Below are 26,695 nucleotides of genomic sequence, written 5' to 3'. Positions count from 1 at the left end.
ATCCCTGGGTTGGGAAGATCCCATGGAGAAGGCCATGGCAACCCACTTCAGTTTTCTTGTCTGGAGAATCCCCATGGACAGAGGAGCCTGGCTGGCTACAGTCCAGGGGGTTGCAAAGAGACAGACGTAGCAACAACTAAGCACAGCACACCAGAGGTCAGGGGAGGCGTCAGAGAAGAGCAACCCCATGTCCAAGGAGCGGCGGCTGCGCAGGCACAGGAGGGCCGAGAGGAGCTACTCCATGTCCAAGGTCAGGAGGGGCAGCCGTGAGGAGAGACCCCTCGTCCAAGGTAAGGAGCAGTGGCTGCGCTTTACTGGAGCAGCTGTGAAGAGATACCCCACGTCCAAGGTAAGAGAAACCCAAGTAAGACAGCAGGTGTTGCGAGAGGGGATCAGAGGGCAGACACACCGAAAGAATAATCACAGAAAACTAGCCAATCTGATCACACAGACCACAGCTTTTTGTCTAACTCAATGAAACTAAGCCATGCGGTGAAGGGCCACCCAAGACGGGCGGGTCATGGCGGAGAGGTCTGACAGAATGTGGTCCACTGGAGAAGGGAATGGCAAGCCACTTCAGCATTCTTGCCTTGAGAACCCCATGAACAGTATGAAAAGGCAAAATGATAGGATACTGAAAGGGGAACTCCCCAGGTCGGCAGGTGCCCAATATGCTACTGGAGATCAGTGGAGAAATAACTCCAGAAAGAATGAAGGGATGGAGCCAAAGCAAAAACAATACACAGGTGTGGATGTGACTGGTGAGAGAAGCAAGGTCCGATGCTGTAAAGAGCAATATTGCATAGGAACCTGGAATGTCAGGTCCATGAATCAAGGTAAATGGGAAGTGGTCAAAAGGAGATGGCAAGAGTGAACGTTGACATTCTAGGAATCGGTGAACTAAAATGGACTGGAATGGGTGAATTTAACTCAGATGACCATTATATCTACTACTGTGGGCAGGAATCCCTTAGAAGAAATGGAGTAGCCATCATGGTCAGCAAAAGAGTCCGAAATGTAGTACTTGGATACAGTCTCAAAAACGAAAGATTGATCTCTCTTTGTATCCAAGGCAAACCATTCAATATCACGGTAATCCAAGCCTATGCCCCAACCAGTAACGCTGAAGCTGAAATTGAACGGTTCTATGAAGACCGACAAGACCTTTTAGAACTAACACACAAAAAAGATGTCCTTTTCATTATAGGGGACTGGAATGCAAAAGCAGGAAGTCAAGAAACACCTGGAGTAACAGGCAAATTGGAATACGGAATGAAGCAAGGCAAAGGCTAATAGAGTTTTGCCAAGAGAACACACTGGTCATAATAAACACCCTCTTCCAACAACATACGAGAAGACTCTACACCTGGACATCACCAGATGGTCAACACCGAAATCAGGTTGATTATATTCTTTGCAGCCAAAGATGGAGAAGCTCTATACAGTCAGCAAAAACAAGACTGGGAGCTCACTGTGGCTCAGATCATGAGCTCCTTATTGCCAAATTCAGACTTAAATTGAAGAAAGTGGAGAAAACCACTAGACCATTCAGGTATGACCCAAATCAAATCCCTTATGATTATACAGTGGAAGTGAGAAATAGATTTAAGGGACTAGATCCGATAGAGTGCCTGATGAACTTTGGGCGGAGGTTCATGACATTGTACAGGAGACAGGGATCAAGACCATCCCCATGGAAAAGAAATACAAAAAAGCAAAATGGCTGTCTGGGGAGGTCTTACAAATAGCTGTTAAAAGAAGAGAAGCAAAAAGCAAAGGAGAAAGGGAAAGATATGAGCATCTGAATGCAGAGTTCCAAAGAATAGCAAGGAGAGATAAGAAAGCCTTCCTCAGCAATCAATGCAAAGAAGTAGAGGAAAACAACAGAATGGGAAAGACTAGAGATCTCTTCAAGAAAATCAGAGATACCAAGGGAATATTTCATGCAAAGATGGGCTTGATAAAGGACAGAAATGGTATGGACCTAACAGAAGCAGAAGATATTAAGAAGAGGTGGCAAGAATACACAGAAGAACTGTACAAAAAAGATCTTCACGACCAATAATCATGATGGTATGATCACTCACCTAGAGCCAGACAACCTGGAATGTGAAGTCAAGTGGGCCTTAGAAAGCATCACTACGAACAAAGCTAGTGGAGGTGATGGAATTCCAGTTGAGCTATTTCAAATCCTGAAAGATGATGCTGTGAAAGTGCTGCACTCATATGCCAGCAAATTTGGAAAACTCAGCAGTGGCCACAGGACTGGAAAAGGTCAGTTTTCATTCCAATCCCAAAGAAAGGCAATGCCAAAGAATGCTCAAACTACCGCACAATTGCACTCATCTCACACGCTAGTAAAGTAATGCTCAAAATTCTCCAAGCCAGGCTTCAGCAATACGTGAACCGTGAACGTCCAGATGTTCAAGCTGGTTTTAGAAAAGGCAGAGGAACCAGAGATCAAATTGCCAACATCCGCTGGATCATGGAATAAGCAAGAGAGTTCCAGAAAAACATCTATTTCTGCTTTATTGACTATGCCAAACCCTTTGACTGTGTGGATTACAATAAACTGTGGAAAATTCTTCACGAGATGGGAATACCAGACCATCTGATCTGCCTCTTGAGAAATCTGTATGCAGGTCAGGAAGCAATAGTTAGAACAGGACATGGAACACAGACTGGTTCCAAATAGGAAAAGGAGTATGTCAAGGCTGTATATTGTCACCCTGCTTATTTAACTTATATGCAGAGTACATCATGAGAAACGCTGGGCTGGAAGAAGCACAAGCTGGAATCAAGATTGCTGGGAGAAATATCAATAACCTCAGATATGCAGATGACACCACCCTTATGGCAGAAAGTGAAGAGGAACTAAAAAGCCTCTTGATGAAAGTGAAAGAGGAGAGTGAAAAAGTTGGCTCAAAACTCAAAATTCAGAAAACGAAGATCATGGCATCTGGTCCCAACACTTCATGGCAAATAGATGGGAAAACAGTAGAAACAGTATCAGACTTTATTTTGGGGGGCTCCAAAATCACTGTATATGGTGACTGCAGCCATGAAATTAAAAGACGCTTACTCCTTGGAAGGAAAGTTATGACCAACCTAGACAGCATATTCAAAAGCAGAGACATTACTTTGCCAACAAAGGTCCGTCTAATCAAGGCTATGGTTTTTCCAGTGGTCATGTATGGATGTAAGAGTTGGACTGTGAAGAAAGCTGAGTGCCAAAGAATTGATGCCTTTGAACTGTGGTGTTGGAGAAGACTCTTGAGAGTCCCTTGGACTGCAAGGAGATCCAACCAGTCCATCCTAAAGGAGATCAGTCCTGGGTGTTCATTGGAAGGACTGATGCTGAAGCTGAAACTCCAATACTTTGACCACCTCATGCAAAGAGTTGACTCATTGGAAAAGACTCTGATGCTGGGAGGGATTGGGGGCAGGAGGAGAAGGGGACAACAGAGGATGAGATGGCTGGATGGCATCACCGACTCGATGGACATGAGTTTGAACTCCGGGAGTTGGTGATGGACAGGGAGGCCTGGCATGCTGTGATTCACAGGGTCGCAAAGAGTCGGACACGACTGAGAAACTGAACTGAACTGAACTGAAGCACAGCACACCCTTCCTCAAAGGCTTCTGCTTGGGGCTACCTCCCTTGGAAAGCAAACAAAAGATTATCCTAGTGGGGCTCTGAAGTGGGACAGCCTACGTTAGAGGCTATACGTTAGAATACTGGCTTCTCAACTTACGAAGTGAGGGTATGTCCTTTGACTTCCACTCTTCAATTTTGTTGTTATTTTAGTCGCTAAGTCATGTCCAACCCTTTGATACCCCATGCACTATAGCCTGCCAGGCTCCTCTGACCATGGGATTATCCAGGCAAGAATACTGGAGTGGGCTGCCATTTTCTTCTCCAGAGGATCTTCCCAACCCAGGGATCGAATCCGAATCTCCTGCTTGACAGGTGGACTCTTACCCCTGAGCTACCTGGGAAGCCCATTTTTCAGTTTACTAATCTATAAAATGGATAGCAGAAATAGAGCTGGGAGACTAGCACAGTGCCTGGCAAATAGTAAGCACTCAATAAATATTAGATGAAGCTGAATTCATCACCATCATTATTATTTCACTCAGTTAAGATGTACTGTTACTCACTCAAGGAGGCCCTTCCTACAATTCATATCAGTCTAGATGTAGACCACTCCCCTTCAGTTTTCATGGCAAATTATACACTTCTTTACAGAATGTGTCATAATTTTCATCACCCAGCTATCATATAATCATTCTTTAATATCTGCCTCCCTAATTCCCTATTCTCAACCAAACAATAAGCTCCATGAAAGGATCTCTTATGTCCAATACACTGCCTGGCCTGTGGAAAGTATTTAGTAAGTACTTTTCAAATGAGTAAACCTTCAGATTTTGCACATGTTGAAACTGAGGGATAAAAGTAATTAGTGCACAAGGCTGTTCCTCAAAAAGCCAAACACAAAATTACCATATGACTCAACAATTAATTCCACTCCAAGGTATATACATTCAAGAGAATTAAAAACAGGTGTTCAATATAAACCTTGCACACAAATATTCAAATAGTAACAAAGATTTCTACAAAAAGCAAAAATAACTCAAATGTCCAAGAACTCATGGAGAAATAAAATATGGAATATCCGTATAATGGAACATTAGTTAGCCATAAAAAGGAATGATGTCCTTATACATGCTGCAACATGAATGAACTTTGAACACATTATGTTAAGTGAAGGAAGCCATTCACAAAAGGTCATACACTGTATGACTGCATTTAAATGAAATGTCCAGAGTAAGCAAATCCATGCAGACAGCAAAGGTGAGTAGTTGTCAGAGTCTAGGGAAAGGAGGGAGTCAAGAGTAACTGTTTAGTGGATATGGGATTTCTTTTGGGGCTGATGAAAATGTTCTGGAATTAGATAGTGGTGATGGTTACACAACATCACATAAGTATTCAAAAAGCCACAGAACTGCATACTTCAGTTAAAAAGGTGAATGTTCTGTTATGAGAAGTTTACATCATTTAAAAACCAATGGGACGTCCCCAGTGGTCCAGTGGCTTAAGACCCCGTGTTTCTAATGGAGGTGACATAGGTTTGATCCCTGGTTAGGGAACTAGACCCCACGTGCTGCAACTAAGACCCAGCACAGCCAAATACCTAAATAAATATTTTTTTAAAAATTAAAAAATAATTAAGGGGCTTCCCTGGTGGTCCAGCGGTTAAGAATCAGCCTTCAACACAGGGGACGATCCCTGGTAAGGGAACTAAGATCTCACATGCCATGGAGCAACTAAGCCTGTGCCACACACAAGTAGGGAGTCCAAGTGCCACAGCGAAAGATCCTGCCTCACGCAACCAAGATCCCACGTGCCACAACTAAGGTGCAGCCAAATAACAAACATAGAAAGATGATTAATGTCAGAATATCTAATGTTGATTTACATTTATTTATTTAACCAGGCATGATAAACAATAATCTTCTAACCACATCTCACTGCCCAAATGCCTCCCCACTCTACACTATCCTCCTTTGCATTTGATGAGAAAATGCAAATCTCATCAGTCCTAATAACCTTTTATGACAAAACTCAAACTGTCAAACTCTTTTCATCCTCATCTCTAGTAATCTGCTACTTTGTGCTTTAGCCATGACAGAATACATAAAAGAGAAGTTCATGGACTATTACTCTCCACACAAAATTTTTAATCCTTGGTATCTCTCCCTAAGATGCCCTAATTCTTTAGGTAATGTGTTTCCCTGTAACTGTACTTTATACATACATTTACACATAAAATGGGCTTCTCAGGTGGCAGTGGTGGTAAAGAACCTGCCTGCTAATGCAGGAGACACAACAGACAGGGGTTCAATTCCCGGGTTGGGAAGATCCCCTGGAGAAGGGGATGGCAACCTATTCCAGTATTCTTGCCTGGGAAACCCTATGGACAGAAGAGCCTGGAGGGGTACAGTCCATAGGGTCATAAAAAGTCAGACACAACTGAAAGGATTTGGCAAACATGCATGCATCAAATGTAAACTATGTATTTATTATTAGGAACCTCTTGGGGAAAGGAAATGTATCTTAATTTGTTCTCCTGTGTTTATGTGCTAATAAAACAGGCTCCCAGTAAATGTTTGTGGAAGAAATGAAAAGATACAGTGACCTGTACTGATGAAAGAATACAAAGAATTAAAAGTATCAGAGGACAAGATAAAGACAACTGGAAGGATGGTGGTACTTTAAGACCATACATGGTTAATGGAAATAAGATTTACTGAAAGACAAGCTGACAAGAGTAAAGGTATTTTAGTAAACCAAAGTAGGTTGGAATTAATCAAGTGGAATCAGTGGCTTTATAAACTGTGCTGGTTAAGTCAATTTATGGCTTCATTAAGTTAAGAATTTGCTCACTAAAACCCATGGCTGCTTTCACTCTTATTACTCTCAAATCCCAGTGCTTAAATGCAGACATACCTTTCTATACGGGCAATTATCCAGGACTAATTATAAAATTTGTCTGTGGATCATTCAGGCCCTCGGTCTATTTATCTTCCTAGACTAAAATCAATTAGGCTGCCTGAGGTTATAAAAACAGCACTGACTCAGGAATTAAGCGACTCCGGATTTTATCCCATGTACAGGAGCTAATTACACCTCTTTCTTCAAGTTTCTTTCTCTCCTTCAAAAGGGAACCTTTCACAAGGCCAGTAGTTAGCCAACAGCCTCCAGCTGCAGTGCCTTTGAGATTCGTAGCAGTGTTCCAGATGAGGCCACACCCGCCCTGCTTAGCTCCCAGTGAGAGACTAAGCGTAACACTGGTGCCAGGGCCTGGCCATTTCTGCTGCCTGAAGCATCCTGTGTGGGAAATCTATGCACTGGGGTTCCCGATAGGGCTGACAGAGACTCTCACAGCTGCACACAGTCTTAGTCACTTCCTACTGAATTCTTCTTCCTTCTTTCTCAACAGGTGTCAGAACTGTATCATGTCTGTCCACTCCTCCTATTCCTATTTATCCTACATAGATGCTATCCGTAATAAAGCACGTTCTAACTATGTCCTGGCTCTGCTTCTCAGAAGATCAACTGATACACTGACATAACCTATCCTCCAACTGCAAAGTTCGCTGAAATCTAGCTATCACGCATTGCCAACTTAACAAAATACTGACTGGGCATTTAACCAGGCTACAAACAGGCTTGTGTACTACAAAGGAATGTACGTTAGAATGTCTCTCCAGACTTTAAATGTTCACCTCCAGTGTGGTGTTGAGCAAAAATTAATTTGGCTTAATCAGCTAATATATATTCAACATGCAGAATCTATCAAAAGTACTTACATAACTGTGTTGTCATCCACTAAGATATCACAACCATGAGCAGGACACGAAATAGTCTGGAAAAGATTGAAATTTAAACTACGTCTTCATTCAACAAATATTTACTAAATGTTTACCACTGCCAGGAATTTGCTAGGTTCTGAGGATACCTTAACATTTATAGGACCCTAATCATTTCCTTTCTTTTAAAAGAAACCTGTATGTGAGTATCTGTCACTATAAAGCAACTAAAATTGCTAACCCAAACAACTGGTTTTTCAATATTAAACTTAACTGGCAAAGGCAAGAGATACACAACAAAAATTCTCAACAAGTTTAGCCTGGATAAATACAAATGTTAATGCCTGCTAAGAAAACATTACCTGCACTGGATTTTTAACTGGAATATCTCATTGTAAATAGGAAAAAAAAAACCTCAATTATCTTTTAGTTGTTTTAACCTAGAAAAAAGAGCCAAATGTAATTCACAACTCAGAATGCTTTACCTGTTTATATTTGTGTAACAGTCTAAACACTTAAAAGAAATTCAACAAAATCTCAAGAACAAATTGGCATCTTTACCTGTCCCATGCCTTCTTCCATTATTTTGGTAGTTAAATATTCACTCCAGCACTGCATACAAAACTTATGTCCACATTCAAGGCCAGTGAAATACTGCAACAAAAATAATATATGGACTTTCAAAAGAAATTATCAGAAGAATCACTATAGTGACTCAATAAGAATCAATCAGATCATGTTTCTCATAGTGGCTAAAATGTCCAATTTGACAGGACTAAATGGGCTCCTAAAATGAATTTCTATGGGGCAAAATCTATACACACATTCACTGAACAGAAAACAACGAGAGATGATTCTACATTAGATATTTATAATTTTTAGGAAAGGCACACAAGTTTGTACCAATAAGCAAATGAAAAGATGCTCAATATCCTTAATCATCAGGAAAGGTAAATCAAAGTCACAATGAAACACCACTTCACACCCACTAGGACAGTTATAATCAAAAAGACACAATAAAAGTGCTGACAAGGATATGGAGAAATCAGAACCCTCAAACACTGCTAGTGGGAACGTACAGGAATTTTGGAAAACATTGGCAGTTTCTCAAGAAATTAAAAGTTATTACCAAATGATTCAGCAACTCCACTGCTAGGTATATACCCACATAAAAACTTGTACACAAATGTTCACAGCAGCATTAGCCACAATAATTCCAAACTGGAAACAAATCCAATGTCCATCAACTGATAAATAAGCAAAATGTGGAATATCCATGTAACAGAAAATTACTCAGCCATCAAAGCAGTAAAGCACGCACTATAATGTGGACAAACCTTGCAAACATGCTAGTAAAATAAACCAGTCACCAAATAACCACATGTTGTTTGCTTTCACTTGTAGATTGTGGTTGCCTAAGGCTAACAAGCTTGAGAGGAATGGGAAGTGACTACACAAGGTCCTTGGGGGATTATTAAAATGTTTGAAAATGAATTGTGGTGATGGCTACACAACTCTGTGACTATGCTTAAGACCATTTTAAATAAGCAAGTTGTATGGTATGTGAATTACATCTCAATAAAGCTGCTACTTTATTATTATTTTTTGGCCATACTGCTTGCTTGGTTTGCAGGATCTTAGTTCCCCGACCAGGAAGTGAACGCAGCCCCACAGCAATGAAAGCACCAAGTCTTAACCACTGGACTACCAGGGAGCTCCCAATGGTGTTATTTCTAAAATGTCACACGGATACCACAGTTCTCGGAGCTGCACTGGAATATACCTAACCTAGAAAATAAAACCTTATGGAAACCAAAATACTACTATTCTTCAGAATAGTAGTAATACTTTAATAGTAAGAATAATAATAGTAACATTTTGGCCTAATGTTATACTACTTACATGATTTGAAATACTTTCAATTTGATGGCTGGTTAAATGAACCTTATTATATTCTATAATGGGATATTAAAAGCAGGTACTTTAAGTAATATTAAGAGTGTAGAAGACTACACTTCAAAAGACAAACATGGTTATCATATTTTACTTTAAAAATATTTTACTATATTTACCACCTAATTCTTTTTAAATTAATATAATATAGGCTATAGTTAAAGACAATTATTTAACAATATGAGTTTATGTTAAAAAAAAAAAAAAAGTCTTATCTCCATCTTTCTCTACCTTGTCCTCTACTTCTCTACCCAGAAGTAATCACTATTTCCAATATATGGTAGAAGTACCACAAACCTTCTTCTGTATCTTGGTTTTCTTTTTATTATCTGTGCGATCAAATGAATGTATATCAGGAAAAATTTGTACAAGTGAAATTCTAACAGTATACATTTTGATTATTGCAAAGAGGTTGTTGCAATTTACACTACTGAAGAAAACCTTCTCACACCCATGCCCAAACACTTAAAACTCCTTGATTTTTGCCAGTAACAGGTGAAAATGAACTAACTACCAAGAGTTTTGATTTTAATTTCTCCTTTTGAGTGAAGCTTAAAAATTTGAAACAAGATTTAAGGCTGTATATTTCTTTTTCTGTGTATTTTCTTCACCTTTTTTGCCAAATTTTCCTCTGGGCATTTTTTCTAAATGTTTTACTGGTTTTTTTTTTGTTTTTACTTATTTAGAAAATTGACTGTTTATAAGTATGGAAAATATTTTCTCCCAGTTTCAATACATTTTGCTGCTGTGCAGAAGCTCTTCATTCATATACAGCAAAATGTATCAGCTTTAGAATCCATGGCCTCTAAATTAGTTTCTTCTTAAGTTGAAAAAAGTTGTGACAGACTTATGGACATGGGGAGAGGGGAGGAGAGGGAGAGATGTATGCAAGAGTAACATGGAAACTTATATTACCACATGTAAAACAGAGCTAACAGGAATCTGCTGTAAGGCTCAGGAAACTCAAACAGGGGCTCTGTATCAATCTAGAGGGGGGAGATGGGGCAGGAGATGGGAGGGAGATTCAAATGCAAGGGGATATATGTATATCTGTGGCTGATTCACGTTGAGGTTTGACAGAAAACAACAAAATTCCGTAGAACAATCATCCTTCAATAAAAAAAAATAAATTAAAAACGAAAGCAAGACATACAAAGGAAAAACTAGTTAAAAGATTATTTTGTTTCAATATGTGCAAATAAATTTTTAAACCTGGAAAAAAAAAGTTGTGTTTTTTTGGGGGGGGAGCTGCACTGGGTCTTTGTCGCTGAGCACAGGCATCTCTAGTTGCAGCAAGACAGGGCTACTCTTTAGTTGCAGTACACGGACTTTTCAACGCAGTGGCTTCTCTTGTTTGGAACACAGGTTCTAGGGTGCGAGAGCTCCAGTAGTTACAGTTCATAGGCTTAGCCGCCTATGCCAGTTCCCTGTGGCATGTGGAATCTTACCAGACCAGGGATCAAATCCGTGTCCCCTAAACTGGCAGGCAGATTCTTAACTACTGGACCATCAGAAGAGTCCTAAATTAATTTTGATATAAGGAGTAAGGCAGAAATCTAAGTTTCCAGATGGTTACAGAGTTGTTCCAATACCATTTATTAAATAATCCTCCTTAAAGGAAATACCCTCTCTGTTGTGTATTAAATTCTCCACAAATATACTCGACTCTGGCTTCTCTGGTGGCTCACTGATAAAGAATCCGCCTGCCAATTCAAGAGATCCAAGTTTGATCCCTGGGTCATGAAGATCCCCTGGAGAAAGAAATGGTAAACCACTCCAGTTCTTGCCTGGGAAATCCCATGGACAGAGGAGCTTGGCAGGCTACAGTCCATGGAGTGGCAAAGAGTCGGACACGACTGAGCAACTAAACAATACTCAACTCTATTCTGCTTTACTGCACTGCCTATTTCTGAATTTGGTAAGACTAGCTTCTCTCTACCCTCATCAATCTACTCTTTGCTTCATTTTATTAATATTCTATCTTTCCAAATACTTGTCATTTATTTATCTCCCCTTTCCTTCATATAGGTCTTTCATATTTCTTGCCAAGTTTATTCTTAGCTCTTTTATTCATTTTGTGGCTCTTATTAAAGTGGCATTTTAAATTCTACAACATTTTCTAATTAGCTGTTATTTGAAATATGCTTACAAAATTTCTGATGTTGCTTATGAACTATAAATGCAAATAAGATACAATATTATAGCATACTAACTATGTAAAATATACTTGGAAAGTAACTGGGAAAGAAAAAGTTCAGAGTCCTGATACTGGTTTTACAGACCAAATAATATGGAAAATATCAAGGTTAAAATGTTACTATTCAGAGAGTGACAATGATTCTACCTGAGTCACAAAATAAGTGAAGATAGATATTTGGGAAATCAATATTCTAATCCAAAAACAAAAGATCTGAGAAATAAAAAGAATCTATTCTTACTACTACTCACAACAGTGAAGGAGATCTGGCACTAACCTATTGTCAGATTACTAAAGGAGAGTATTTGATTTTTGATATTTGAGGGGGCATTCTACAAATATAATAAAATCGTATCAGTAATTCTAAAATGTTTTATTCATAACCTAAAAACACAAACACACCCTCATGTGCTTTCCTCTTTTTTACAAAGACTGATAGGTTAAAGGTCACAATGGTTACGCGGTGATCTCTATAGGTAACACGTCTACTTTGGGGGACTTTTACACCAGGGCTCTTTTAGGATAACATAAAAAGACAAAAACAAAGTTGTTTTTTTTTTTCCCCCTTTCCAATAACTTTTTAAATTAAACAGGTAACAAGACTAAACAACATAAATTAAAAAAATAAATCACACATACATGTCCAAAGGTAAACCAAAAAGAGGGTGGCAACTCTCACAGTCTTCAATTTTGCTTTTATCTATACCTTATTCTTAGAAAGTATAAAATGATTTACTTCATAAAAAAGATGATAGCTCAAGCTATATTTTCTAATAGAGCTAAATCTTAAGCTTTGATTGAAAATAATATTATTATATAAAGTAACTGTTGCCAAGGCTAAGAAATTCCTGAACTGGACACAACACAAGGGGGTAGGGGGACAGAGGAGGAATCTCTGAACTTAAAAAGAGTGTTCCAAAATCTCAGGAAATTGTTTTTAAAGAAGAGACCACCCAAAATAGCCCCAAAGTATCAATTTTATAAACTAAACTGTCAGAAACATTTACTTAAAAACCTGTTTTCATGTGGCACTATATAAAGCAAAGTTGCTTTCTAGAAGGATAAAGGTATTGAAGATAAACAATAATAAAACACAAGTTATCAGTGTTTGAAGAATAGTGGAAATTGATACATGGGAGTCAGGTAAATAATTTAAGTAAAGAAAGCATTCATCCAATTAATAAAGCCTGAATAAAGAATCTCAGGTGACATTCACTTGCAAAATTGAAAAGGTTAAAATTATCCTTTATTAGCCCAAGAACTGTGAGAAAAGAAGTCCTAGTTTCACTGTGCTTACTTTTTCCTAACACCTGGTACAGTTTCCATAACACTTTTAACCTACTTTCCAACCAATGCTACTGTTTACTTTCTTGTCCTGTCACTTACATAGCCAAACTTCCTTTGAAAGAGTAATTTATGTTTATTGCCTCCACTTCCTTTCCCACCTTCAAGTCCATGACTCTTTAGCTCATGTAGTTTGGTTTCCCATCTTACCATAATACTTAAAATTACTTTTCAGGATCATCAGTCAACTTCTTGTTGCTAATTCCAAACTCAACCTTTCAATTACTCTCTCTGAAGCTCTAGCACTGTTTACCACTCTTGGTATTGCATTTTCTTCCTTTGGTTTCTGTATTGCTATACCCCCTGTTGCCCTACCTACCACAACTTCAGAGGTTAATTCAAATGTCAATGTCAGTGGGAAGTCTCCCTGATCCAAAACTGGGTTAGGTGTCTCTCCAATGTGTTCCCTCAGTACCATGCCTCAGTACCATGCCCTACCAAAGCTCTTACCATTTTTTCTATGTCATTTTACTTATTTGCCCAGTTAACCTGTAAATTATGCCTTTATTCTCCACTGTTTCTAACATTTAGAATAGTGTCGAGTCTGCTGAATAAATGAAGGCTGTTTCCTCCACTATCAGTTATTAAGTATAGCACAATCCACACTGCAAATATCTACTTATGATTTTCAATTCTAATTTGTTCAAGGGCATTGAGAAAGTTATAGCGGTTATTTGTGAGCAGCTAGCTTCAGTACTTATATTTAAGGTTTATACTAAAGAGGAGCTGGCTATAAGAGAGCAGGAAGGGAAATGCCAAGGAATAAGAAATCATACATAATCCGGAACAAACTTTTTGAGTCTTAGTATTACCTCATAGAACCATTTATAAACTACATACACTATACAAATGTCAACTGGCAAAGAGAAACTGTTAAAGAAAGATAATAAAATGGTCAAAACACAAAACTAATGTATTTTTAATAGCAGTGCTGATTGTTCTTTTTAAATACTTAAGTTAGGACTGTGATTTAAGTAAAGGGAAATGAATATAGTTTCAGGCTGACAGAGATCTGAAACAATATCTTATTCAATTTATTTGAAAGGTTAAAAAAAAATGAGACTCAGCCAGATTAAATCATTTATTACCCAAAGCCAAAAAGCTAGTGTTACAGCTGTGACTGAGAATATGGGGTACTTCCCCTGGCACTCCAGAGGTTGAAATACCATGTTTCCACTGTAGGGGACAAGGATTTGATCCCTGGTCGGGAAACTAAGATCCTGCACGCCGCATGGCAAGGCCAAAAAAAATTTTTTTAATTCGAAAATAAAATAAGAATGACTTAAGAATCTGGAAATTCAATTTAGTATTTTAGCTACTAAATTTTTTTGACTGAAAATTTTAATCAGTTGATTTATTTTTTAGGCCACACCATGTGGCATATAGAAACTTAGTTCCCTGACCAGGGATCAAACCTGTGCCCCCTGCACTGGGAATGAGGAGTCTTAAGCACTGGACCACCAGGGAAATGCTCCTACTAAATTATTTTAACTCTGATTTTCCAGTTCTCTAAGAGCATATTAATTAACTTTCTTTTAATACTCTTCTAAGTGCTTGTATGTGCAAACAAATTAATTTCCTTCAAATGAGAACGTTCAAAGGTACACATGTCAAATTCTAAGATTAATAACAAAAAACCTTCAATATGTTAAAATATATAATACTGGTGACAAAGTTCTGGTATATACTAATTACTATAAAAACCTGCTTAACTATTACAATAGAGAATATAAACAAGATGGTTATAATTGTTGTAAAATTAAATTAGCCTTAGATATCTTTAAACATCTTAAGAGGTGAATTCTGAGTAATTAAATACATTTTTTTGGCCATAAATGTAATTTTCCTATGGTTACTAATAAAGTGCTTTCACAAGAAGATTGTGTTTATTTAAGCATAACATTTCTTCACTAGATAAGTCAAAGTAAATCCTCTAAATACAATAGGTTTTAGGAGGGATACACGTACTAAAGAATAGCTGTTGGAATGGCTCTGTATGTGTGAAAATCTTTTGTTAAGAAGAGTCCTGAAAGCTCCCTAGTGAAATAGCATTAAAGACATTTTGTTAAGTGTTTTGGATATTCTAAAAACTTAAGTTTTAAATCTACTTTAATTTGGATAAAAATAATTCTATTTGCTGCCTACCTATTAACACAATTCTCCCATAGAGGTAAAGCAAAAAGATTCAGGTGTATAGTGACAACTTGGACAAGTTGCAGCTTTAAAAAGCAAATGAGGATGGGGAGGGGCTGAGAGACAAGCTCTTACTCTTCTTTATTCTTAATATATGGATAGGTTACTGCTTTGCTACAATCCCAGACTCCCAGAACTGCCTTTGTTGAAATAACGAAATGTCAATTTATCCTCTGAAGTAGAGTCAGCAGTGCTGGCCTTAAACTACCAGATACTCACCGAGTTAGGGTAGTTCAAGTAGCAGATCTGACAAGGCATATCCTGTGCTGATGACCTTGTATTCATCTGGCGTGTTCGAGACTTTTTACTTGGATTAATTACATGACACTCAGCAAAGAGCTTCTCCAGGTTTCCATCAAAGTACCTGCATTATTTAAACAGAAAGGATGAGAGCCCTGCAACAGCACACTGTTAGAGCTCTCAAAAACCTGATTTTCTATAGGGAAAAGCAAAGAAGTGAACTAAACCAAGACCATATTCCTTCTTGCTCAGAGAAAATGTGTTGTATGGCTACAAACTGTAGCAAACAGAAGTATATGTACAGGTAAGCAGATCAAATTTTTGCTATTTTAACATTTTTTACTTTGTTTTTATCCTGAGAAGTTAAGATATTAGTATATTAACAGAACTACAACTAAAATCTATGGATAAAAGTTGTATTATCTCTAACGGTACCTTATGAAAAGTGTGTTTTAATAGGCTAGGCTATATTTTACACCAATGAATTAATTTTATTAATAATTTTAGTTCTACCAGTTTAAATACATTAGTGAGTAAACTACCTACAAAGCATACTTTATCCCACAACTCATTTAAAAATTAAACTACTACATGTGTCTCTTTCTACAAAAGACTTGCTTTCTAAATATTCTTTGAAAATAATTTTTAATTTATTAGGGTAGGGGAAGAAGGAGGAAACAAAAAAGTATATCTTTAAAAGTTTTTATATCAAATAATCTATATATTCATTTTTTCATATAAAGTATGTATCTATATTTACAGAAGTAGTTCACTAAGATATCAACAGCATAGTATGGCAAGTAGTAGCTCGAGAGTTACAACTCAACTGTAAACTTCTTGACAGAAGATAGGGGTAAATACTTAGCACAATGTTTCCCATTAATCCAGTAAGACATGGTCTTTGGTCTCCTGAAATATCTTAATATTCTAAATGGAAAAGCAACAGATTAAAGAAAAAACTTTCAATTTAATCAGCAAAAATGTTAACATGGAATCTGATCAATTTACTTTTTAACTTAAGTACAGGCTTAAATAACTTCAATGTTCTTTATATATAAACAAGAGGTTCTCCAGTTAAAAAATTATCGATACTCAAAAGAGTTCCCAATAGTTTTCATGAAAGTCTTGTTCAGGCATTGTATCAAAGCATTTACTGCATCTCCAGAACATCACTCATGAGAACCACCACCACTCTCTAAAGACAAATAAATATCCTTTTATAAATGCTTTGACTACAATTATGTTTCAATGAAATGGTCATGTCATCAATCAAAATGTCAACATATTATTAATATAAAAGGGGAACGCATATGAAGTTGTCTCTTGATGATTCAGCTAATCAAAATATATAGAGCAGAAAAATCAAATGTTTTTCTTCACAAGTTATCTTTGAAAACACCTAAGATATAAGTTTTATCTGAAAAGTTGAAACATATGAAGAAAACACTAAATATGAATAAGTATTCCAATTAACCCCTTGTTTTTTAATTAAAAAAAAAAAATTTGTGGACACAAGAAAACACAAACTCCAGTTATCAAAAACTTGAAAATTAACAACTAATACTTCGGTGAACAGTCTAGGTAGCATTCTATGCAAATACAAAGAGACGTGCACATCTGATATCATCTCATATTCCAGGCTTATTACCTGCTTTCTTCACTAAACAATATGTAACACCACCTTTGTCCATGAGTATGGGGTTACATTATTTTCACTGTTGCATAATATTTCTCTGTAGGTATATACTATAATATACTTAACCAACCTTATACTGAAAGATATTTAGAGATGTTCCACATACAGACAATCCTAGATTAAAATACTGCCCCATCTGATGGGGGGAATATATCTAGACTTGTATTTCTTTATCAGTGAAACTGAATATATTTTTCGTGAAGATACTGCTATTAGTTTATGAGTTCAGCGAGTAAATGAAGAGTAATCCTTTGTTTTATGGACTGCTTTCTTCCCAGTTTCCAACTTGCCTCTAAATATTGTTTAATGGTGTTTAACTGCCACTTTTAATTTTTCTGTGGGCGAATTTACCATGCAACACTGTTGTGATTTATGGATTTCATAAACTTCTTAAAAATTATCTCTATATGCAAAGACTATAGAAGTTCATTCATGATTTAGGCCTTTCCTTTAAACTGTTTCCATTAAAACTGTTGATTTACGTGGAAATTATTTTCGTGCAGTAAGAAGAAAGCAGGGGTTCCATTTAATTTTAAGCCAAATGGCTAGCCACTACTGAAGGGTGTTTCAACTACTGAAATACTTCCTTCTACCTTAAAGGTATCAATTTAAACCTCATCTCCTTAAACAAATCTTCTTTGACAGTTCCTCCTCTTCATATTAGGTAAGGCTCCCTTGTATTACATCCTCACAGTATTTTGTACTCCTGTGTAACAAATCATATTACTAACCCTGTAATCACTGTTTATGTTTTTCCTGTGAAAGATAAAGTGAAAGTAGCTTAGTTGTGTCCAACTCTTTGTGACTCTGTGAGCTATATAGCTCACCAGGCTCCTCTGTCGATGGAATTCTCCAGGCAAGAATACTGGAGTGGATTGCCATTCCTGTAATCACTATTTTATGTTTTTCCTACTAGAATGTAAACCCCATGAGGACTATTTTATTACTGTAGTAGCCCTATTATCTGTAAGAGTTCAATTTCTTTTTAGAGAACAAAGAGATAATAATAAATCTGAATTTCTTTATTTAGGAATATTTCTTAAAGATAGCAATATATTATAGTTTATAGTTTTCAGTCCATTCTACAAGGCAAATAACCTTCAAATACAGCCCAGGTAAACAGAATGGAGAACTGAAAAATCAACTCATATTGCTGGTCATAGCAGGCAGGCCAAGAAATTTTGTTCATTTAAGTTCCATTTTACAGAAATGTAACACTTTAAAATTTGTTTTTATTTTTATTCATCACATGCTCTGTCCACCGAAGACTTTGCTATGGTTATTTGGAAAGATACTGAAGTCTAATTTATTGTTATAGAACATACCTTAAAATGGGTATTTAAACCAATTTTGCCAATTGTATATAATACATTGATTGTCCTTATATAATACCCTACACTTAACTCTAGGTTGGAACTTCCCGGAACTCTTCCCAGTTGATTACCATTTTACATAATTTTTCCACTAATTACATTGTTTTCACATTGTATAGCTTTTCTTTCAAGAATAGTAAAAATTGCTTTCTATTTCCTAAGCCTGACAGCCCTAATTACTTAGACATAATTAAAATGTTGTGTTTTAAAAAATTTATCGGCCTGCCTCAGGCCTTAGTTTTGGCACGTGGATCTTTTGTTGTGTCATGCAGGATCTTTCACCGCGGTGCAAGAGGTCAGTAGTTGCAGCTCAAGGGCTTAGTTCTCTGTGGCATGTGACCAGGGATCAAATCCATGTCCCCTGCGTTACAAGCTGGATTCTTAACCACTGAACCACCAGGGAAGTCCGTAAAATGTTTAATTGTATTCAAATGCTCATTTTAGCCACACTACTACTCATGACAACCTCCATTTCTTCTGGTACCTGTTGTTACTGAAGTCTTTAGTAAAAATAATTCTCATTTTATAATTCAAATCATTTTCAACTGACATATATTCAAGGTTTCTTCATTCTTGAAGTATAGTTCTATAGGGTTGATCTTAGCATTTAACTTTCTCTTTCAAAATGCCAATTCAGGTAATAATTATTTCAAGAGCTTTTAGCTATTAAGATCTGCTGGATTTACACCCAATCTTTGTTCATCTGTCTTCCTTGCCTACCATCTACTAATTCCTTCTTTGTCCTTTTCTTCTCTTACATGTCTTCATTTTCCATAGTACCTGCTCTATTTCTGGCTATTGCCAACATGCTTTCAATACATTATTGACCAGGGGATTTTTGCAGAAACACCTGTGGCCCGCAAGTTGTTATGCAAGTGAATACCTGAAAGGTCTCCCGTCAGTAACGTTCAGGTAACAAAAGACATATTACTATGTCTATGGTCAATAACGAGGTAACTTCTGCAAGATTACTGCTTGTCCCTTTTTTTCCCCCCTTAGTTCTGTCAGCTTCCTTTTATCTTGTTCTGTTATTTCATCAGTTTATCTTTGATCCCTTATCTCAAAGTCTATTGCTTACTTTAATCTTCTTAAAAAGAACAAAGAAGCTTTTTTTCAACCTACTAATTATGACAGTTTTATAAGGACTACTAGAGAGTAAAGCGTCTGCCTACAATGCAGGAGACTTGGGTTCGATCCCTGGGTCGGGAAGATCCCCTGGAGAGGAAATGACAACCCACTCCAGTACTCTTGCCTGGAAAATCCCATGGACTGAGATGCCTGGTAGGCTACAGTTCATGGGGTTGCAAAGAGTCGGACATGACTGAGCGACTTCAATTTCACGCCTAAGAATATATGTGGATTCTTAACTTCTCAGACTTTGTATACCTGGGTCACTACATATTTGAAAGTTCCTTCAGTTTGCTGGCTTTTACGTACATCCTTGCTGGTCAAAACAGACCAAGATGAAGAGAGACTAATTCAATGTAAGGCAATTTAGTTCAAGTACCTTGCTTAATGAGTTAACACACATATTTCTCTCTGCTTCACTGACTCCAGTACACAGGTGCAAAGATTATCATAAAACAATACTATCTTCCTTTCCTACAAAATCTAACTATCCTTTTGACAAAATCATATTGATGAAAAGAAAAACAGAATGGCAGTATTGCTCTTTTCCTTCAGTCCAGATTTTCTTCAGTGGGGCAAGGGCATGATGATTACAGTATCCCCACTCCATCTCTCACAAGGCCTAGATTTTTCTAGATAAAGATTGTTAGAAGGGCTGGGGATTCCCTGATGGTCTAGGGGTTAGGACATCATGCTCTCAATGCTGGAGCATCATTAGATTCCTGGTTGGGAAAGTAGGATTCTGCAAGCTGTGCAGTGCAGCAAAATAAGTTAGAAGAGCAACATGAGAGGGTCTTCAGTAGAGATTTATGTGTGTGGTGTGTGGGATCTGAGTTCCCCAACCAGGCATCAAACCTGTGCCCTCTTGCACTGGAAGCGGGGATTCTTAGCCACTGGACCACCAGGGAAGTCATTCAGTATGTTTTCAGAAATATAGTTAAGCAAACTGGCACTTAATCAGTCAACTCTCCAAAATATTTAGATCTTAATTTTTCATTTTCCTTGAATATGAGAAATATACCAAGTAATATGAATTAAATTTCAAGGCAGGAACAATTACAGCTTAAAAACTAAGTCTGGTTATAGAAGTATATATATAGCTGGCTAGTATGTCTTCTTGAATTCCAAATGACTGGCATCATTGTTTGCCATGTCAATAATTTTGTCGTTATGAGTTTTTCTTAAAAGCCACTTATCACAGTAAATTTGATAAGAATTCAGGGAATAAGGCGATAGGGGTGGGGGGCGGTGGGGGAATCATACAACCCAGATCAGGAGCTAGAACACTGCTAGTACTTTACAAACCCTCCAAACACCTCTTTTTCAGTAACAAGCTCTCCCCCCAAGAGATAATCACTACTCCATTTTACCACCTAAATATCCACCCTCAAACAATGTAACTTATTTTTGCCTGTTTTTGAATTTCATATAAACAGAACCATATTGAGGCCAGGTATTCTGTTGCATTTGTTTTCCTTTCACTAAATATGTTTTTAAGATTCATCTATGTAGTCAGTTGTTGCACTATTTTACTTTTCATTCCTGAATTATATAAATATACCACAGTTACCTACCTATAGACACCTGAGTTGTTTGTAGCTTGTGCTCGTATGGGTAACAATGCTATGAACACACTTATATATAACCTTCAATTTAGACATACTTATTTTTCTCTGTATACCTGGGAGTGGAATTATTGGGTCAAAGATATGCAATTGTATTGCTGCTAATTGAAAAATAAATTTTTATAATTCTAAAATCATTTAACAACTTATCTGTAGCTTCCTTTGGATTTACAATATATACCATTCATATCAGTGATTAACTGTCTAGTATCTGCCTTACAACCATTATACTTTATTATTATTGGTATACTACTGGCTAGGATCTCCTTCAGTATATGTTGAATATGAGCAAAGATAACAGACACCCATGTCTTGAACTCCATATAAAAGGGAAATATTTTCGACATTTCATCATGAACTATATCTCCTACAGATGCTTTTATAGATTTTTAGATTAAGTTTCCTTTTGTGCCTACTTTGCTAATGGTGTTTCTTTTTTAAAATCATGAATAATTGGTAATTTTCAGCAACTGCTCCTCTGCATCTACTGAAATATTATTCTCATTTATTTGTTCCAGTGACCATATTTAACTGTTTCAAGTTAAACCAACCTAGCATTTCTGGGATAAATCTTGGCCATGCTGGATTATTAATTCTTTTTATGTACTGCAGGATTCAATTTGCAAATATTTGGGGTTTTTGTTTCCCTTGGCATCTATGTATATGATAGAAACTGACGTGTAATTTTCCTTTGAGCTTTAGTATCAACGTTGTGATAGCTTCAAGAAGGGGGAGAAAACTCTTTTTCTGTTTTCTAAAAGAATATAAAGTTATGTATTATAAGGTTAGAATTTCTGTCTCATTAAATGTTGGTCCAAGTTCCCAGTGTATCCAATCTGGACTTGGACTTGATTCAAAGTTTCACTTCACAGTTATAACCCCGTAAGAGTTTTATCTTTCTTATGTAAATTTTTGTAAAAGCAAATTCCTAAGAATTTATCCATTTCATGTAAAATTTCAACCTAGTTATTAACAGTATCTTTTTTTTAAGTATCTTAGGATTCAAAGGGACATTCATTACTGATATTGGTTATTTGTGCTTTCTTTTCTTGACTAATCTCATCTTTTGTCTTCTTGATCCCTTTTACTGTATGTTTCTTTTCCATTTCATTAAAGTCTCCCCCAGTATTTCTTCTTGTACATATTCTCTCTGAATTTATTTTGTTCTTTTTCTATTTGACATATCTAGCTCATCATCTTGAGACTTAAGATGAAAGCTTAGCTCATTACTATTCTTATACATGCACTTTACATGTATTTATACATGTTTTAGCACAAATTAGGCAGCTGTCTACAATTATTTTCCCTTAACATTCTAATAGTTGCTTAAATAGCATTTATGAATATTTGAAACTTTAATAAACATGGATAGAATCTGAAATGTTGGCTTAAAAAATACAAATGCTAGGTACAACACAGAGCCACTTTAATATTAATTTTAAAGGATAGCACCGTTTCTGAACACATTTCCATGATTATAGTATTCTAAATAGTATTCTAGATTAGCACTTATTTTCTTTCATCTACTGAGGGATCATCCTAACATCACTTTCACTTTTAGGACTGGGAAATCAGCTATCCTCTGGAAGAATATATACTTTCAATTTCTATTTTTCCCTCTACATACATTATATATATACACACATAGTTTCACTTTTTGTAAATAATCCTTCTTGTATCTTATTGCTTTTATGATTGTCTGTTTATGTTTACAGGTTTACTACGATGTTTTAAAATGTAGATTTCTTTTTACCATATTTAATAAAATGCTTTGGCACCAAAATTAATGATCTTACCAGAAAGTGAAATGGGAAAATTTTCACATAAGTCAAATTATCAATCTTGTTGGACTGTAAGGTGCCATCAACTGAAAGATGCATTTAGATTTCAGACAAATATCTAAGGTGTGAAAAACTACATCTTAGAATCAATAAAAACAGCATTGTATTATGCATCAGTCAGTTCAATTAAGTCACTCAGTTGTGTCCGACTCTGCAGCCCCATGAACTGCAGCACGCCATGCCTCCCTGTCCATCACCAACTCCCAGAGTTTACTCAGACTCGTGTCCATTGAGTCGGTGATGCCATCCAACCATCTCATCCTCTGTTGTCCCCTTCTCCTCCCGCCTTGAACCTTTCCCAGCATCATGGTCTTTTCCAATGAGTCAGCTCTTTGCATCAGGTGGCCAAAGTACTGGAGTTTCAGCTTCAACATCAGTCCTTCCAATGAATATTATTTTGCATGGGAACAGTTAAAATCTCTTACCAATCTATAAAAATTGGTCATTAAAGCTTCAAATATCACCTCTGCCCCATTTTCTCCTCTTTTTCTAAACTCAATGGAGACCTTCTTGTATGTTTTATGTTTCTTCTCTTGTGTATTTTCCATCCATCAGTGTGTGTGCATAATTCTGAATAGTGTTTTGATTTCCTATTAGGTTGGTGCAAAAGTAATTGCATTTTGCACTGCTGAAATCTGCAATTTGATACTGGAATACATTCTTAAATAAATGTGGTTATGTTATACACCATTTTAATGCACAGTTCTTGCTTTATGTTTTTTGCTAATGACTTATTGCTTGCTATTTATATGTATTTTACACTGTAGAAATAATGTTAGACAAAAAGAAATTTCGAGTGATTTTATTCAAGTTCAAAATTGGTCATAAAGCAGTAGAAACAACTCACAATATCAACAACGCATCTGGCCCAGGAACTGCTAAGGAATGTACAGTGCTGTGGTGGTTCAAGCAGTTATGCAAAGGAAACGAAAGCCTTGGAAATAAGGAGTACAGTGGCTGGCCATCGGAAGGTGACAATGACCAACTGAGAGAGCCATCATCAATGCTGATCCTCTTAAAACTACGGGATAAGTTGCCAAAGAACTCATCATCAATCATTTTATGGTCATTTGGCATTTGAAGCAAACTGGAAAGGTGAAAAAGTATGGTAAGTGGATGCCTCATAAGCTGACTATAAATCATCATTTTGCAGTGCCTTCTCTTATTCTACACAACAACAAACCATTTCTTGATCTGATTGCAAAGTGCGATGAAAAATGGATTTTATACAACAGGTGACAACTAGATCAGTGGCTAAACAGTGAAGAAGCCGCAAAACACTTCCCAAAGCCAAACTTGAACCAAAAATAGATCATGGTCACTGCTCAATGGTCTGCTGCCAGTCTGATCCACTACAGCTTTCTGAATCCCGGTGAAACCATTACATCTGAGATGTATGCTCAGCAAATCAATGAGATGCACTTAAAACTGCAATGCCTGCAGCTAGCACTGGTCAACAGAAGGGGCCCAACTCTTCTCCATGGGAATGCCTGACTGCACGCCGTACAGCCAAGGCTTCAAAACAGAACGAACTGCGCCACAAGTTTTGCCTCAGCCGTATTTACGTGACCTCTTACCAACCAACCACCATTCCTCAAGCACCTCAACAAGTTTTTGCAGGGAAAATGTTCCATAACCAGCAGGAGGCAGAAAACGCTTTCCAAGAGTTTGTCAACTCCTAACACATGGAGTTTTATGCTACAGGAATAAACAAACTTATTTCTCATTGGCAAAAACGTGTTGATTATAACAGTTCCTATTTTGATTAATTAATACGAACATGTGTTTGAGCCTAGTTACAATGATTTAAAATTCAGGATCCAAAACTTCAATTACTTTTGCACCAATCTAATAGTACACTAAATCTGTTTAGCTGTTAAACTAATTCACTGAATTAATTTTGCTTATTTTAATAAGCTTTTTTTTCCCTTCTGAATCTGTATGACAGCTCATACATTCTAATTCCCTGATAAAAGCATACCTGTTTTAGTTTACTAATTTAGTGTGACTAATTCTAATACCTAGAATCTCAAGTTAGTATACTTTAATTATAAAAAATAATTTGAGGAAGTAGTTTGAGGCCTTGCTGCTTTTCCCTAGAAAAAATTTATACTTGGTTCTGTCAGGTGTCTGGGTACATTAACAGTTTGGAACCATCTTAATTCAACTTCAAGGCTTGAGGTTTTCTGGGCCACTCAGATGACCTGAATACTATCTTCAGTCTTTAGGAGAGCTAGTTTACCTAATCCTCATTCTTGGTGAGATGAGAACTCCAACTTTTTTCTCACTAACCAAAGGCGAACAAAAACCACAGCTCTCAGTCTCCTGGCTACCTCTTCTGGATCAGCATATGCCTCTAGGGCACAGCAGACCGGGGTACTTGGCTCATCTGTCTAGATTTCCATGTTCTCTTGGGTTTTAACCCTCTATTTCTTATTTTACTAATTATCAGATGTTCTTTGTTATTATATTTAGTGGATGGAATGAGTCCCAGAAGTTTTCCAGTCTCCTTTATTTTCTGTTAAACTCCTTCACATCTCTTTCATCAATACTCACCCAACCTAAGTCAAGCCAATTTTTATCTGTATTATTGAAACAGTCTTCCACTTGGTCTTCTTGCCTTCAATCAGCTCATACTGTTAGTTTTTTTTCTATAATAATGCTTTTATATTAAATTTCTCCATAAAACTTTTAAGGGCTTTCCACTAAACAGTGGAAAAGTCAAATTTTATTTGCTAAGCATTCAAGGTCTTCCAAAATGTACTTTCCACTAAACACATCCAATCATTTCCTCTCTATTCTTCATGTAAATCTCAATTACCATTCAACACACGTTCCTTAAACACCCCCCATACCAAAACTATTTTCTGAACCTGTAATACCCAGGTTTTTACATTCCCCTGACCTTCTAAGTCCAATCAAATGCTATCTCATCAATAAATTCTTAACCACAATAGCAATAATAAGATAATACATTTGCTGCTTTCTATACACTGCTCCCCACTAACACCTGAGTTGTTTGAAGAGGAAAAACTGCTATACTGTAGAACAGTGATGAATGCTATCACAAAAGTCTGCCATCTGACAAACCAACTTTACTTTCACATTCTAGCAGTTATCTGTGAAGCAATATACTATTATTAATGTGGTTAAGGAAAGCTACATACTATCACAATAACATACAAGGGCTAACCCCCATACTTAATTACTCAATGGGTGTTAATGCTTCAGAATGAAAAGTGGAAAGCTATTTGCAACATAGGGTGGAAAAGACTGATATCCATTTTTATTAAGATTCTTTGATCACACCTGTCCATTAAAAGTAGTCATCAGCCACCTGTACTGCTCCTCACTTCAGACAGGCCAGTTAACTTATTAACTAACATTCACCTTATATATTACTGACTACAGTGAGTATTAAAATTTAACAAAACATACCTATAAGAAAAGAAATCTGAGCTGCAGAAAAGAAGATACCAACTTGTTACTTGCTACTAACTGTAAAGGAGTTTAATCTGGCACAGGGTGGTGGTGGTAGGTGGATTTGTCTCAAACTCCTGACAAACTGAAATCTGATTTATATGCATATCATACATTAAAATAAAAGTTCTACTGTAGAAAAACAAAAGCTAGAAAGGGCTGAATTTAAAGTATTTACTAAACACTATATATGTCAGGAATTGTGTTAAGTGCTAGGAATGAAAAACTAGTGAGGTATTTTCTACATAAGG

The 26,695-nt window shown here is 36.8% G+C and overlaps 1 protein-coding gene across 3 annotated transcripts in view; it reads right to left on the bottom strand.

Annotated features, from left to right (window-relative positions):
• Positions 1-26,695, bottom strand: part of ARIH1 (ariadne RBR E3 ubiquitin protein ligase 1) — a 107,217-nt gene that overhangs the window by 25,822 nt on the left and 54,700 nt on the right. For all 3 annotated transcript variants that reach the window (XM_027553149.1, XM_027553148.1, XM_027553150.1), the window contains 3 exons: positions 15,281-15,425; positions 7,936-8,028; positions 7,375-7,430 (listed from right to left, as the gene is read on the bottom strand). In XM_027553149.1, the coding sequence (XP_027408950.1) occupies positions 7,375-7,430; positions 7,936-8,028; positions 15,281-15,425 (294 nt within the window). The remainder of the gene's footprint in view (positions 1-7,374; positions 7,431-7,935; positions 8,029-15,280; positions 15,426-26,695) is intronic.

The sequence above is a fragment of the Bos indicus x Bos taurus genome, chromosome 10 (genome assembly GCF_003369695.1).
Source record: "Bos indicus x Bos taurus breed Angus x Brahman F1 hybrid chromosome 10, Bos_hybrid_MaternalHap_v2.0, whole genome shotgun sequence".
Classification (NCBI taxonomy): Eukaryota; Metazoa; Chordata; class Mammalia; order Artiodactyla; family Bovidae; genus Bos; species Bos indicus x Bos taurus.
The sequence above is the reverse complement of the archived record's forward strand: the minus strand, read 5'-3'. Positions and strand labels throughout refer to the sequence as shown.